General features: G+C 32.6%; 3 protein-coding genes across 4 annotated transcripts; 1 reads left to right on the plus strand and 2 right to left on the minus strand.

The window, feature by feature from the left end:
* Window positions 1-3,544: 3,544 nt before the first annotated feature.
* On the plus strand, window positions 3,545-6,908 carry LOC141668249 (uncharacterized). Of its 2 annotated transcripts, XM_074475035.1 has the most exons (10): window positions 3,545-3,819; window positions 4,034-4,204; window positions 4,429-4,522; window positions 4,609-4,697; window positions 4,794-4,916; window positions 5,004-5,189; window positions 5,280-5,431; window positions 5,530-5,605; window positions 6,353-6,484; window positions 6,593-6,908. In XM_074475035.1, the coding sequence occupies exons 1-10, from the start codon at window positions 3,754-3,756 to the stop codon at window positions 6,746-6,748; spliced, it is 1,245 nt and encodes a 414-aa protein (XP_074331136.1). In that variant the 5' UTR covers window positions 3,545-3,753; the 3' UTR covers window positions 6,749-6,908. The 2 variants fall into 2 exon arrangements, with proteins under 2 accessions (XP_074331136.1, XP_074331137.1); XM_074475036.1 differs by lacking the exon at window positions 6,353-6,484.
* Window positions 6,909-8,841: 1,933 nt separating this feature from the next.
* Window positions 8,842-10,285, minus strand: LOC141663658 (uncharacterized). Its single transcript, XM_074469448.1, has 2 exons — window positions 10,144-10,285; window positions 8,842-9,722 (listed from the first exon to the last, which is right to left on the minus strand). The coding sequence occupies exons 1-2, from the start codon at window positions 10,255-10,257 to the stop codon at window positions 8,916-8,918; spliced, it is 921 nt and encodes a 306-aa protein (XP_074325549.1). The 5' UTR covers window positions 10,258-10,285; the 3' UTR covers window positions 8,842-8,915.
* A 1,279-nt stretch (window positions 10,286-11,564) lies between these two features.
* LOC141668767 (SKP1-like protein 9) lies at window positions 11,565-13,082 on the minus strand. Its single transcript, XM_074475774.1, has 2 exons — window positions 12,683-13,082; window positions 11,565-11,854 (listed from the first exon to the last, which is right to left on the minus strand). Exons 1-2 carry the CDS (start codon window positions 12,977-12,979, stop codon window positions 11,726-11,728), a joined length of 426 nt encoding a protein of 141 aa, XP_074331875.1. The 5' UTR covers window positions 12,980-13,082; the 3' UTR covers window positions 11,565-11,725.
* Between the last annotated feature and the right edge of the window lie 1,380 nt (window positions 13,083-14,462).

Below are 14,462 nucleotides of genomic sequence, written 5' to 3' on the forward strand. Positions count from 1 at the left end.
CGGAGTTCTTGCAAGAACTAAAGTCGCAGTATGGTATGATTCATGGATACGTATTTCAAAAGAAAGAAAGAATAAAATATAGGATTGTGTGCAGGTAACATTAATTGCCCTTACTAGTACTTAAGTACACATTGTTGCCTACCACCTAACTTGCACTTAAGTAACAATTCTTAAGAATGTAGATGGCATTTGATGTGCCGCTAACAGCAAGGAAGATGGTGTTGAAGTCAGTGTGCCAGAAGTGGAGGGAGTTTAAAAGTCGATTAACAACTGAATACATCCTTCCTTACCGGGATCAACTTGAGTTGTTGGAGTCTCCTCCAGCTGACTACTCATATATAGAGAAAGCACATTGGGATATGTTTATTTCTGATCATCTCTCTATTGAGTTTATTGTGAGTTTTTGACTTTATTTGTTTTTAAAGTTCTTACAAGTTACATTAGGCTTTGTTGCTAATTTTTTAACTATCTGTTATGTGAAAAAAAAGATCCACACTACGCAGAAAAAAGAAGGGAGCTGAATGAATACCCTCACTGCATCTCTTGCAAGGGTTATGCTAACCTTGAACAAGAAATGGTTAGTAATATACACTCTTTGATTTTTTACAAGAGTCATATTCAAACGGGTTGATGTTTCTTAATTTTGATATCTCGAACATGGTTATTCATGGAGTCGCAAAGCAATCCTCAAATGGAGATAGATCGGTCAGCTACCTGGGTTCGTGCGTGACAGGATAAAGATGGAAATTATAAGGATCCTAAAGTTAAAGAGATTGTTGAAGAGATTGTAAGTTATTCATTTACCTTTTAATTAAATTTCCACATTACCAAAATATTTGTGGTCACCCTTTGATTTTTGGTTAAATTTTCAGGCGGTTATGAAACGGAGAATCAGTGAATGGTGACACCACTGTATTATTTCTGTAGTTTCTTGTTTAAGTATATACGGTTTCTCTGACACGGTGACACCACTGTATTATTTCTTCTAGTCAATTGCATTGGGAGACCAGAGAACAGGTCTAGTTGTGGATTACATTATGAAGGTAAGTAAGCGTGAATCATTTTGTTTTATATACATGCATAGATTAACCAAGATATCAAGAACTAGACATTGGACTCAAACTGCATTCAATCACTGACTAGACTGCTGTTTGGTTAGTGACTGAACTAATGACTTCTATGCTAACAGTTACGAGAAATTATAGCAACCATTGCTAGTTTCCAGAAAACAGTTTGTAGAGCCGTGTTTAAGGGTTTTTGAAACTATTTTTAGGTAATCAGCTAGCTACAAAGCAGCTGAACTATTTACGAAAAAAGAAGCATAATTATGGATTACTTTACAAATCTATGTGCCCTGGTTTACAAATTGCCTTTTGTATATGTTTGTGGCCTCCTTTTATTTGGAAATTTTGAGAATCTAGCATGTAGTTTGTCAATCTTATTTTAAGTGAATTTTATGTGTACTTCGACTTTCTCTACAGATTGTCGGGATAGATGATTTGAAAAAGGAGGTTGACAAAAGAGGAAAAGATGAAGATGTTACAAGCAGGACCTCCCAATCTTCACCAAGATCAACTGCAAGGAAAGGTGGTATCTTTAGAAAGCAGGACATTGACAGTCTCTTCATGGAAGTGAGCCAGGTGACACTATGGGCATTTATTTATTTTCTATTATGTCTTGGTTTGATTTCACTTTATATTAAGAGATCCAGTTCTTTGTTTTTCTTATAATGTAGGAAGGAAAAGAATATTAACTTAAGAGTGGTTGTCGATTTATTTTGAAGATTGTTTATTTTTTCCAGATTGGGAAATTGCCTATCACATGCTGTAATGATATTGCAAGGACAACATAGCTCTTGCGGAAGACGTGAAGAGAAGCTGAAAAGGCCAAGTGAGCTCTGAGTAGCCAACATCAAATCCTTGTAGACTATATTTTCTTTAATTTGTAGTAGAAATCTTACACTCATGAAAGCAGTGATATCAATATGCTTTTAGCTTTTGTATAACTATGTTGTTGTGATTTCCGATCACGGATTAACTTTAGAACTTTTTTTTAGATTTGCAAAGTTAATTTCATTTGATTACTTGTTATATTTTGTGTAAGACAACGCTTTTAAGAACCAAGCTTCATTAAAATATCATGTCTTTAATACTAAAACAATGCTTTCGAACACAAAACTTCGGTGCAAAATTAACTCTCACAACACTAGTAAACCATTGTCTATATAATATTAAGATATTGTATCAAAGGTATTCATGCAATACATTTGGACAAATAAACAGTTGTATATATCTGATCATGCCATACATTAAAATCCAAAACTGTTGTGTGTAGAAATTTATTACAAGAGTTCTACGAGCTCAATTTCATTTTTGTTGTCTATCTGAATACACAACAACGTTTATACAACAATAAGTGTTGTAGGATTGGTTTTAATGTTATACCTTACACAACGGTTTTCTGAGTTTGTGAGAACCCTTGAGTAATGTCGCTTGTTACGACGAAAACAAGCAAAAAACGTTGTCTTTTCTGGATGTAATACAACGGGCTTAATCCATAATCATTGTCTGTATAATCTCAGACAATGTTTTTTAGCCGTTGTCTGATCCAACTAACAGACGGCGGCTCAATAGTCAACGGAAAAATAGGGTATCATACAACGGACATAAACCGTTGTTGAAGCTTGTTTTCCTTGTAGTGTACCTAGAGAGAGCATGGACATGATTCATTAATCATGAGACCTCCTTGAAGAATTAATAACATCAACATGATATCAGTTAAAGAACATCTCCCAACTCTAATGCTATAAAAAACCCTTAGCTAAAAATATAAGAGGAATACTAGAAATAGAACTTGTAGAGATTTTGTAAAAACAAGTATGCATGCACTCCAATGGGACGTGCATTCCTCTTAATTAAAATTTAGCCAATTTTTTTGATATTGGCCATATTTATTGAATCTTAGTCAAATGTCACGTTATGTATGTCAATGGGGCACGAGTATGCCAAAATGACCATGTCATGCGTCAATTAATCAGCCATGTCTTTTCAGGATTTGACATACTTTATTTTTAATAATTATTTTTCTATTAGCAATATTCAGACATAACAAATATAATTCTAAAGTATTTACATATATTTGAATATCTAAAAAGTTACTAATATAAATGAGTATTATGGTAATAATTGGTTGTTAATATCAACTTGATTTTATATTCAAGTACACTATATATTAGTATAATTATTATACTTTAAATTTTATTATATATATAATCGATAAATGGCATGTCATTTGGACATATTTTTTGACAAAAATCATGTGACAGGTACCCTAGTTATCATATCAAAATAAAATATTTGATGTATAACAACTTTAAATAATGATAACGTATTATTTTTGAAAATATAGTCAATTATTATAACTAATTCCATTAAAAAAAATTCTTAGAGATTGATCAATAAATTTTAAATAATCAGTATTTTAATCCAAAATCAATAAATTAATCCCTACGATATCGATTGTCTAGTTCCATGAGTTACTGAGTTGAATTGTCGTCCAAAATCTTGCTGCAGTTCTTGTTGGCAAACAGAACTAATTAATTACCTACGATTGATTGTAATATTTTTAATATATGTACTTTAGGAGGGGCAGCATATATTAAGTAGGAACCCTGTATATATAAATCCCTCCGCTCTCAATTATCTCCATCTGTTCCACCGATCCATCATCAAATTATATATTATCTGTCTGAACATGGTACAGAAAACAAGTGACGTGAAAGAGACTCTCGAGCATAATGTTACTGATTATCCCAACGGGGTATTCTTCAACTACAATCTTTAATTCTTTATATGATCTCATCTCTTTAGGGTTTTTGTTCACTGCTTGCTTTGTTAGTATTGTTGTGATTATCAGTTGTTTTCTGTTTCTGTTACCGGCTGATAAATTTTCATGTCTATTGGATTAAGGGTTTAATTTTGTCTTGGTTAATATTGAAACTTTTATTGTAATTATACTTTGCTGTTGTGTTTAGGGTGTTCGTGTTGGTAAGTGGGAAGCTTCGTTTCTTAGCCACAATTGTGAATGCAAAAGCCTTTTTGATTGCGAACAAGAAGAAGAATTGATGAATATTGTAATAAAATATAAAGAAAAGGCGTTAAGTTCGTGGGATGACCATATTATCGCGGTCAATTTTGAAAGAAAGGTATGTAATTAAACTTCATACTAGCTCCCTGAATTTTGAGGGATCACCTGCTGGAAGGTGTATATACTTGCATAATATAGAACACTAAAGAACTTATATATGTAAGTAGAGAAATTTCATTCAATTTCATTGAATTTTCACGTTATATAATATTATTTAGTGAAAGGATATTAAATATTGTACGTTACGATTTCTTATATGTTTGTTTGTGTACTAAATTTTAGACAAAAATTCTCGATGATCATGTTAAAAAATTGATGGAGTCCCCCCACTTATCAAATGATGCTATAGAAGATATAAAAGAAATGATTATTGGAGGTATAGAAGACTGATTTTTTTCTATTTATTTTGATAATTAATTTAATTTAATTATAATTATGTGTTGATTAACATTTGACGAACAGACTCAAAACTAGTTGCTGGTCTAAATTCTTTGGTTTTTGAGCTCCTTGGTCAAATCCTGATTGATGATAAAGTCAATGAATTCACCAAGGTTTGATGTCTTGATAAATGCATCGGTGTACAATCAAAACTTTAATAAGATTCTTTTTAATTTTATGGGTTCGTGTCCTTTGGACTTTTATTTCAGGGATCGGCTGCTTGCATTTTGGGATTTGCAAATTTTGATGAATGCAGTGTTGGTTTAAAAGAAAAGGCAATTGAAGTCCTTGTGAAGCTCATTTCTGATGACTGTGACACGATATCCATTCCTGTAATCTTCACTCAGCCACTTAGTTTACTAATTTTGATTAACCTGAATGAATGTCTAACCATAAATATATACTTTATATCAATTTAGGTTTTGAGGACATTGACACACTTTGCCTATTTTTCCGCCGATTATGCAAGTTTTATCATTGAAAATGGTGCTTTGGAAGGTGCGGTTGCAATCATTGAACCTATTGTTCCTTCTCATAAGAGGATCCAGAACTTGGCAAAGTTTATGGTGGTAGTTGTTCGTCAAGTTCCAGTTCCAAATGACAAGGTTCTTTATCTTGTCCACTTTTCTAACTCCCTTTCCCTGTACAGCAACATACAACTTTTTATGTATTTTTAACAATTCAATTGTTGGCAGGTAGGGGCAGTTGTAACCATTTTGGACGCGATATTTAGGGAGTCGCCTAATCGTCGCTGTATAGTGAGAGCATGCTACATACTTTCGTATATTGCAGTTGACCGGTGGGTAAATGAAGGAAATATCTTAAACAATATAATTGACTTAATCTGGTAAGTGGATTATGTGTCCTTTTTTATGGTTGTATCTTTCCTGCAATATTTAGTTGATATCTGATTTCTAATCGTGATATGTTGCTCTGATGTTTCAGGGACAATAGTGATGTGGTCGCCTATTTTGCACTTAGAGTAGCTGCATGTATTGTGAAATCGAAAAATTCTCGCAAGGTATGCTCTTATGTTATATTTTATCTAAACCTGCGAAATTTTTAAAAAGAAACAATTATAGAAAGTTTTGGAGCTTTAAATTTGAAGTTCAATATATAAGGACGTTTCTACCAGCAAATTGAGAAACTATAGGGCTGTTTTATAAGAACAAATACATTTGAGCCTTTTGTTGTGATATCCAAAAAAATGCAGAGCTGGTTTGTGATTTTTTAATAGTTTCGCAAACTGTTGTGTATACATTTTGAACTTAAGTTACAACAAACCTAGATATTGTTATATTCAGCCAACTTCTGGAAGATTGTATAACTTAAAATTTCGATATGATCCTTGTATAATTAGACCTAGACCTGGTTTGAGCCCTTCGATGAAAAATGTGCTTCACCCAGAAGCACATTTCAAATCCTCATAGTCGAACAGTTGAGGAAGGATAACTGATAATCTAAAGCATGTTGGTTCTTCTTCAGTGAAGAATGTTGTCTGCAATCTGTGAATGGCTTGTTTAGGTTTGTTTTACGTGTAACTTAAGATAGCTAATGTACAAATACACTGTTTTCAAAGATTTGAACTTACTAATGACAACTAACTTTGTAGAACTATGAACAAGGTAGTCACTGTATAGACTTCAGTTGGAGTTAAAAATGGTGTCTTATTACTATATCTAGCGTATGTATTACTAGTTTATGGCTTGAAAGATGATTTAAAGGTGATCCTTACAAAACATGCATGTTCATGAGTTCTTTCTTGCAGACCTTGACTAAAAACTACAAGTTTCTACAATACCTTGGGTGGAGCTTGGTATTGTGCAAGCCTAAAAAGTTTGAGAAGGAAGCTTGTCAAATAATTTCGATTATAGCTGCTGAAAGCGGAACATTCATAAAAGTTGGTTTTAGTATTAAGGAATTTACTTTATTGTTTAAATTCATTTTAGTATTAATTGTATTTCATTTGCTCTGCTCTTAACTATACCATTATAACTCGAATTAACAGGATTTGTACATCTACGGCCTGATGGATGCTCTCTTTAAACTCCTTGAAGAGGGTGACTTTGATGTAAGGATGGAGGCAGGATGCACAATTCATAATGTCATTAGTCGTCATAGGTATGAATTGGCAAGAAATATGATAGATGTTCCGGTATCTTAGATTATGATAGAATTGGCTTGCAGTCGTTCCCGGACGTGCTCAGTTTACAATAATTATTTACATTTGCGTTTGTCTTTTTATAAATGTCAACTCCCAACACAGTTAAAAACTCTGTTTTAAATTTGAGTTTTTTAAAGTTGGTGGTGATCATTGTGCATTTCTTTTTTCTTTGCAACTTGTAATGCTTAGCAATTGTTATTTTTTTTGATATTTATGCTTAACAATTGTTGTTTAAATAACTTTATTTTCAAATCAAGCATACCATCTATTTTAATAAAACAGAAGTTAGAGAATAGCTAGAGAAAAAAGGAATATCAAATTAGCTAGAGGTTTAACGCCACTATTGTTCAAGTTTGAGTCCAGCGTATGACAATCTACCATTTTGTTGAAAACGCCTGAAAGATACATTTGTGATCGTAACGGTTCGCAGAAATGGCATCTGCAGTTTGCAGGAGAGATACTACTGGGAGAGCTAGAAGAATGGCAATACAAAGAAACAAATATTCTACCTTCATTGACAACTTCATACACTTTGAGGGTAGATTGCCAACAAAATTTATCAACTGCAACTCTGCAAAAACCAAGATGCATCTAGCAGCCGCCTGGGCTGTCATTTACTTCAGACCATAAATTGTTAAGCTTTTAAAGTCATCGTTTTAAGTAAACCTGAATTCATGCATTTAAAATATTTAAGATTTGGCGTGTCAATTTACTGTATCTACCAGATTTGAACATCCGAAGACTTTGAGCTTCACTTATAATGCTATCAGTGCACCCTAGTCTACTAATATGTTTGTTCACATTACCAAATCAGAAAAGAGATGCTGATTTCAATAGCAGATAAAGTGAAGTAATTCTAGCGCTCCAAATGCAGCATCATGACTTTAGGCCTTGGGAAATATAAACACGATAAAATGCAGATATTTAAACAAAAATACAAAAATATATATAAATGCATGAAAGCATGAATTGCAGCGTCTTGAGAATATGAGAGAATTGCATTTTGCATCCTTATATTTGGCCAAAAATCAATTTTGTATACATATTTTCATAAATTGCAGTTTGCATCCCCTACTTTGAAATCCGCTTCAAGTTGCACCCTTTTTGCCAAATTTTGTCAATTTTTTTGCCCAAATTATTGTCTTCAACAACATATATAATCTATTATTGAAGAATACAGATGAGATATATTATCGGAGACAGCAATTTGAGCTAAAAAATTGGGTAAAAAGGGTGCATGTTGAAGCGGATTTCAAGAGGGGGGTGCAAACCGCAATTTATGAAAATAGGTATACAAAATTCGTAGTATATCTGAACTAGATAATTTCATGTGGTATCTTGCACTAGCCATTGTCGATCAAAACCCTGACTAGCCCTCCCAAACATCAAGGCAAATACATAACTACATATTATGGATGTTTTAGCACCAAATTAGAGATAAGATCCGATCTCAGCTGTATCTGTGAAGAAAAGAATACTAAAGCGAGCAAAAAATGCTCAGCAAGTAACCTACTCAAACATATATATGTATAAACATCTTACTCAAAACATATGTTGTCACTTGGAGCATATATTTGCTCGTTTAATCCAGTTTACGTCCAATATCTTTACTAAAATTCAAATACTGGCAGGAACAAGCGACAACATTTGCTATTGTCTAGTTATTGTGGTTAACACCTACACTGGTATATCTAATCAGTTCAGCTGCAACCAATAAAGACTGCAACAACTAAAAAACAAAGAGTAGACTATTATGGAATAGACTGTCACAAAAACCTCAAAATCATCTTCATATTATCTAATTAAAAATCACAAGAATTAAGACTAAGTTCTGAAAATGAGAATCTAGATATAGCCTCAACCGCCACGTCTTAGAAGCCAGAGTACACATCAAATATAACTGAAATTATAATTTCATTTGTGGCCACCCACAACATTCTTTTTAAGTCGCAAAAACATCTTTCCTGTCTTAAAATATTACAATTTTTTAATATATATTTGGACAATGAATGAACTTGAAATTCAGTCGAAATAAGAGAAACAAATTAATTGTGATGTTTTTGCATCCTGTTGTAAGGTGCTTCAAGTGACCGGCTGCAAAATTTCCTGTATAATTTTACCCTCAGATTTCACGGATGAAGAGTTAGATTTCAAGCACGTGCATTATTCAGTATAAATCTAACTCTTCATCCGTGAAATCTGAGTCTTCATCTGTGAAATTTGAGTCTTCATCCGTGGAATACGAGTCTTCATTACAATTCCAAGTGATTTTTACTAGGATCTGATTATCAACTACTTTTGATTTTTCTCCGGGAGTAAAGTCAGCACTGCCTTTATAATGTAAACCATTATAAAAAAGGGAGATGTCAACGTAAAGCCGAGAGTCCAATGGCACACCTACACGTGATTTGGACAACGGAATCAGACCGTTGTATTCCACTTGTACTTTGCTAGCGAGATTCTTGGAAAAGAGATGACTCGTAGAGGAGGGATGGTCAAATTTGCTGTTTGCAGCCAAAACAACGCCATAGACATCGGTTTCTGCTTCAGAAAGGATATGTTGCGATAACATAACCTTTATATTTGCTATCGTGGCATTGGAGAAACAACCAAATAGAACAGAGATATCCCTCATGTAGCCATCTTCAGACTTCATACTAGGTTTCGCCAACCAATCCTTATCCTTTTCAAAAGGGACAACTACCTCTTTACGATCCTTGTATCGACCAGGAAGAAGATCGAACTTTAGTTCAAGGTCTGTAAAGGAGCAGATTGGTCCTCCGTTCCATACAGGAAGCTGATCCCCGTATTTAATTGATGTCTTACTTGGGTCCAACTTAGCCTCAAAATATAAGTGATAATGCCTGTTGTTAGTCGTCAGAGAGATTGAACCAATCTGGTCTTCCGCCTCCAGTGGAGCACAGCCAAAATATGTTATCGAATATACCTCCAATACGGGGATTCCAACCAATTCCTTAGAACATAAAAATTGTCAGCCAATGAGATGTCTATTAATCAATCTTAAAGGCAATGAAAAAACACAAGATACACAAATTTAGTGATTTCATGAAGATAATGATAAGTATAACACAAACTTAAAAACATGTATACTTGATTTGGGTTTCATGAAGATTAACACAACACCAACACCAGAACCAACAACAAAAAAATATAAAGTAATTACAATATCATTCAATAAGAAATTAAACGTCTGTCGACTGGAACAGAAAACTTCCATAAGAAACTATAATAAAACGACGGATAACCACAACACAATAATAAAGCAAGCAGTGAACAAACCCTAAAAAATCATATTAAGGAGAGATATGAACAAAGATTACGTACTACACATACTAAACAAATATCCTAGAAACAGAGATCGTAATTAAGAATACCTTGCGGGTACAATTTTCGATGCAAACATGATCATCCACATCCCTAACTTTAGTTCCGACAGTCTTGGAAGTTTCGACAACAGCCTCAGGAAACTGCAATTGGTTGTCAGCCATGTTAAGTTTCCAGAAAACAAAAGAAAATTCAGACAGACAACAACAAAATTTTAGTTGAAACGCTAGGGTATATTGCGCACCGACCCCAAAACATTAATATTCTTAATTGGGTTAAATTAGCTTTTATAAATATATTTTATTCTATGTAAAATTATTTTTTCATTTTATTAATTTTTAAAATCTTTACCTTTTAACATTTATTAGATCATATTATTTTTCTTTTAACTTTTAAATTGAATTAATGTTTGTACTCGTCAGTATTCAAACCTTGAGCTCTTCCGTTAATAATGGGATTTATAAGCTCTTCCCTTAATAATGTGATTTTATAAAATAACAATTTTATCCCGGACGACCATATCACATTAACTCTCTTAAGTCAATAATATATAAGAATATAGTTTTTTTTTGACAAATATGGCTTATATCCTTACAAATGAGTATCTGTTCTCATAAATTGTCGGGGTGAGCGAGGATCGAACTGGGACGACAGAGGATAAACTCTTAACCAATTGAGCTATCCAACCGTGCTCATAAGAATACAGTTATATCTTAATTTTATATATTATAAATGAGTCATTTCTAATTAACTTATACTCCTAAATAATTCACATAAATTAAATATGTACTCACATAAATTAGTTTGAGTACAAAAACGGTTTACTGTTTTGAGATACCATCCTTTTAGTAGGGTTTGATTATATTTCCTAAAGTAATTAAGTGTAAATAAAAAAAAAGCTAATCTCAGCTGCAGGTCTGCAAAAACCAAAGAGGCATCCGGCAGCGCCTGTCATTTGCTTTAGTCCATAAATTCCTAAGCTTTTCGAAGTCATTGCTTTAAGTAAACTTGATCTCATGCATTTAAAATATTTTAGATTTGGCGTGTCATTTACTGTATCTACCAGATTTAAAGCATTATCAGGCTTACTATTTTAAAGATAATCGAAGAACACAAAGCAGAAAAATAAGAAAAAAAGCATGTTGGTTGTGTCGAGTCTATGTATTATTCCCCAGATTTCTACATCTACTGACATTGATATCATAAGCTTTGTGTTTTAATTAGACTGCTGCTACAATATAATATTTTAACACATCAGAAGAATTTGAGCTTCAATTATAATGCTATCATCGCACCCTTGTCTACACTGCGAGTTAATCAAAGGAATACTGATTCGGATACGAATTTTTGGATCCGGATACGGATATAGACAGATTCGTATCCGAATAATCCGTTTGAAAACCCTAACTTAAGGCCTTGGGAAATTTAAACACGATAAAATATTTAGACGGAAATACGAAAATTATATATATAAATGCATGAAAGCATGAATTGCAGCGTCTTGAGAATATTCAGACAAATTTTAGTTTATCTGTTAACAAGTCGAGTATAAAGATTTAATTCTCCCACATTCAAGGCTATACACTATATCCAGATTCCAGAATACAACTATCTTCCCTCTAATAATTTTATTTAGTCAGCATTTTGTTTCCAATTTTCTAAAACCTCCCCGGTCTCCTCATAGTTCTTCCCCTTGAATTTCTTTGACAATGTTCCACATACCAGATCCATCAATGACTTGATTTTGAGATAGTATGCTGCCTGAAATCACAAAAGATAAAACGTAAATAAAAAATCTGTACCTACAAATGGTTACACACATGGAGAATCTAAAACAATTCGTAGTTTATCTGAACTAGATAGGTTCATGGTATCTTGCACTAGCCATTGTAATTGATCAAAAACCTGACTACCCCTACCAATAAAACCTCAAGAAAAATACATAACTAAATATTATGGATCCTCTGTTTAAGCGCCAAGTTAGAGATACGACGATCTCGCTTGTAACTGTGAAGAAATGAATAATAAAGCAAGCGAAAAATTCTCAGCAAGTAACCTACTGAAACATGTCATTATGTTTATTACTTGATCCCTGTTTGTGGTTCACCACTTCAATACTACATTTCCGATTATTTGAGCAAGACAAAGTGACAAAAAAATAGCGCATTAAACACAATCAGAACCTTTTTAAGAACTCAGCACATTCCCTAGTGTAAACTCTAAATCCAATGTATATACATAGCCAACCTTAACCAGTTTGCTCGTTAAATCCAGTTTATGTCCTATATTTTTACTAAAAACCAAAAAACTGGCAGGAACAAGCAACAAGTGACTGACATTTGCTACAGTACTGGTTTATATCTAATCAGTAATGCAGTTGCACCATTGCTACAACTAATAAAGAATGCAACAATTTAAAAACCAGAGGGTTTACTATTTAAGAATAGACTGTCACAAAAACTTCAAAATCATCTTCATACAATCTAATAAAAACACAAGAATTAAGTCTAAGTTAAGATGTGAATCTAAATATTGCTCAACCGCCATATCATAGAAGCCAGAGAGAGAGAGAGGAAGGGAGAGACAAACTTGAAGGAGATTAAAGAAAGTAGTCTCATCGACATTCACAAATTCGGCATCAAAAGCGTTGAGAGAATTGACATCAGTCTCTTTGCTATTGGGTACATAATGACGATCGCAGAATTCGATGACCTTTTTCAAGGTCACGCCGTCAATTTTATCTAGCACAATAGGGGAATTGTTATCGACATTGTAATCCTGACCCCTTAATTGAAGTTTTTTCATAATCATCCGAGACCGGGAAACTGCCCTCCTCTCTATCTTAAAGACATGTCCATCGGAACTTTCGAGGCGTATGCACTCCATGGCTTCCTTCCTCTGCACAACAAAATTCTACTAATTCAGAGCTAGGGTTTCATATATATGCAAATCTTATCATTCCTAATTAAACTTTGCCCCTTAATGGAGCTGAATGAAACAAATCTGGGAGCTTCTTATCATTCATATTATATATTTTGGCAGTCAAATTTTACAAACTGAGTAATTTATAAATTAATAATAATAATAATAATAAAATTATTATTATTATATTTACATATATTTACATTTATTATTATTTATATCTTTTTATCTTATTTTTTTCTTTCTTTTACATATACTAACTTGTTAAACGTGTGCTAGATATCGAAATCAAAATTTCAAGAAAGTATTAAAATAATTATAAAAATATATGTAGGTATCAAAAATTTATTTATAAACATATATCATTTATATTTATATTTATAAATATAACCTACTTTCAAAAAAATATAATTTAAATCTAGCTACGATTAATTTCACTATTTCAAATATACATAAAGAATATCGTTCAATAAAACTATATATAACGATGCACACCATCAATTTTGAAGCACTGAAGCCTACACTACGCCATAGATGACCTATCGCAATAGTTTGATCATCAGTGTTACAAACTAATGTTACATTAGCTATGTTTATCTTTGTCTGCAGCAACATTACATATTTGATGTTACTATAGCCTTTTCAACATGTTACTATAGATAGAAAGCGTGTCACCATGCAACATGTGTGAAATTATTTTATCATAGGGTATTTACCAATAAAATATTATCATATAAAAAAAAAACTAAATTTACATCTAATTATTTGTGTCTTAATTAATTAACTTTATAATATATTTAAGTAATAATTTAAAAATATAATTTTAATCAAATAAGTTAATATTTTTTTTGTTTTAAATATTAAAGTAATTGGCAGTTTGTAACCCACTTTTATTTTCATTTTTGCGATTTGAGACTACATTATTTTCTCTGTCAACATGCACCCCATAAAAATTAATTTCACTTCTATTTGCACCCCAATGACGACTTTCCATCCAATATAACCGTTAACGTTAACGGAAGCGAGGGCATTTCAGTAAATTACTAATTAAAACAGAATAAAATAAGAGTAATTGGCACTTTATAACCCATTTCTTTGGGAGTTTTTTCAATTCGGGTCTATATTATGTTTCCTTGCAAGTTGCACCCTTAACTTTAAATTTCGCTTTGTTTTACATCCCTGGACCGTTTTTAACTTTTATATTAGGAGTAAAATCAGAAATTTATGGTCTTCAAGAACAAATCGCCGGATCCTTCGATTTCTCAATCCAGAAGTACAAATAAATATATAAATCCATTGCAACTAACAAGCAAAAGTTATCTGTAATATCAAATTTTATTAAAAACGCCCAGAAATCAAATCCCCAATTCGAAATAAGAATAATATTATCGAGTTTAATTTTTATTTTAGCGAATATGAATCGGCATATTAAAGATTCGATCCAGGA

Source organism: Apium graveolens, chromosome 6 (assembly GCF_009905375.1).
Source record: "Apium graveolens cultivar Ventura chromosome 6, ASM990537v1, whole genome shotgun sequence".
In the NCBI taxonomy this organism is placed as follows: Eukaryota; Viridiplantae; Streptophyta; class Magnoliopsida; order Apiales; family Apiaceae; genus Apium; species Apium graveolens.

Coding starts and splice junctions, on each gene's coding strand:
- LOC141668249 (XM_074475035.1), top strand. CDS start 3,754: ATGGTACAGAAAACAAGTGACGTGAAAGAGACTCTCGAGCATAATGTT. Junction 4,698..4,793: donor AAGTCAATGAATTCACCAAG/GTTTGATGTCTT, acceptor CTTTTATTTCAG/GGATCGGCTGCTTGCATTTT. Junction 6,485..6,592: donor AAAGCGGAACATTCATAAAA/GTTGGTTTTAGT, acceptor TCGAATTAACAG/GATTTGTACATCTACGGCCT.
- LOC141668767 (XM_074475774.1), bottom strand. CDS start 12,979: ATGGAGTGCATACGCCTCGAAAGTTCCGATGGACATGTCTTTAAGATA. Junction 11,855..12,682: donor CTTTCTTTAATCTCCTTCAA/GTTTGTCTCTCC, acceptor TTGTGATTTCAG/GCAGCATACTATCTCAAAAT.
- LOC141663658 (XM_074469448.1), bottom strand. CDS start 10,257: ATGGCTGACAACCAATTGCAGTTTCCTGAGGCTGTTGTCGAAACTTCC. Junction 9,723..10,143: donor TCGAAAATTGTACCCGCAAG/GTATTCTTAATT, acceptor TTATGTTCTAAG/GAATTGGTTGGAATCCCCGT.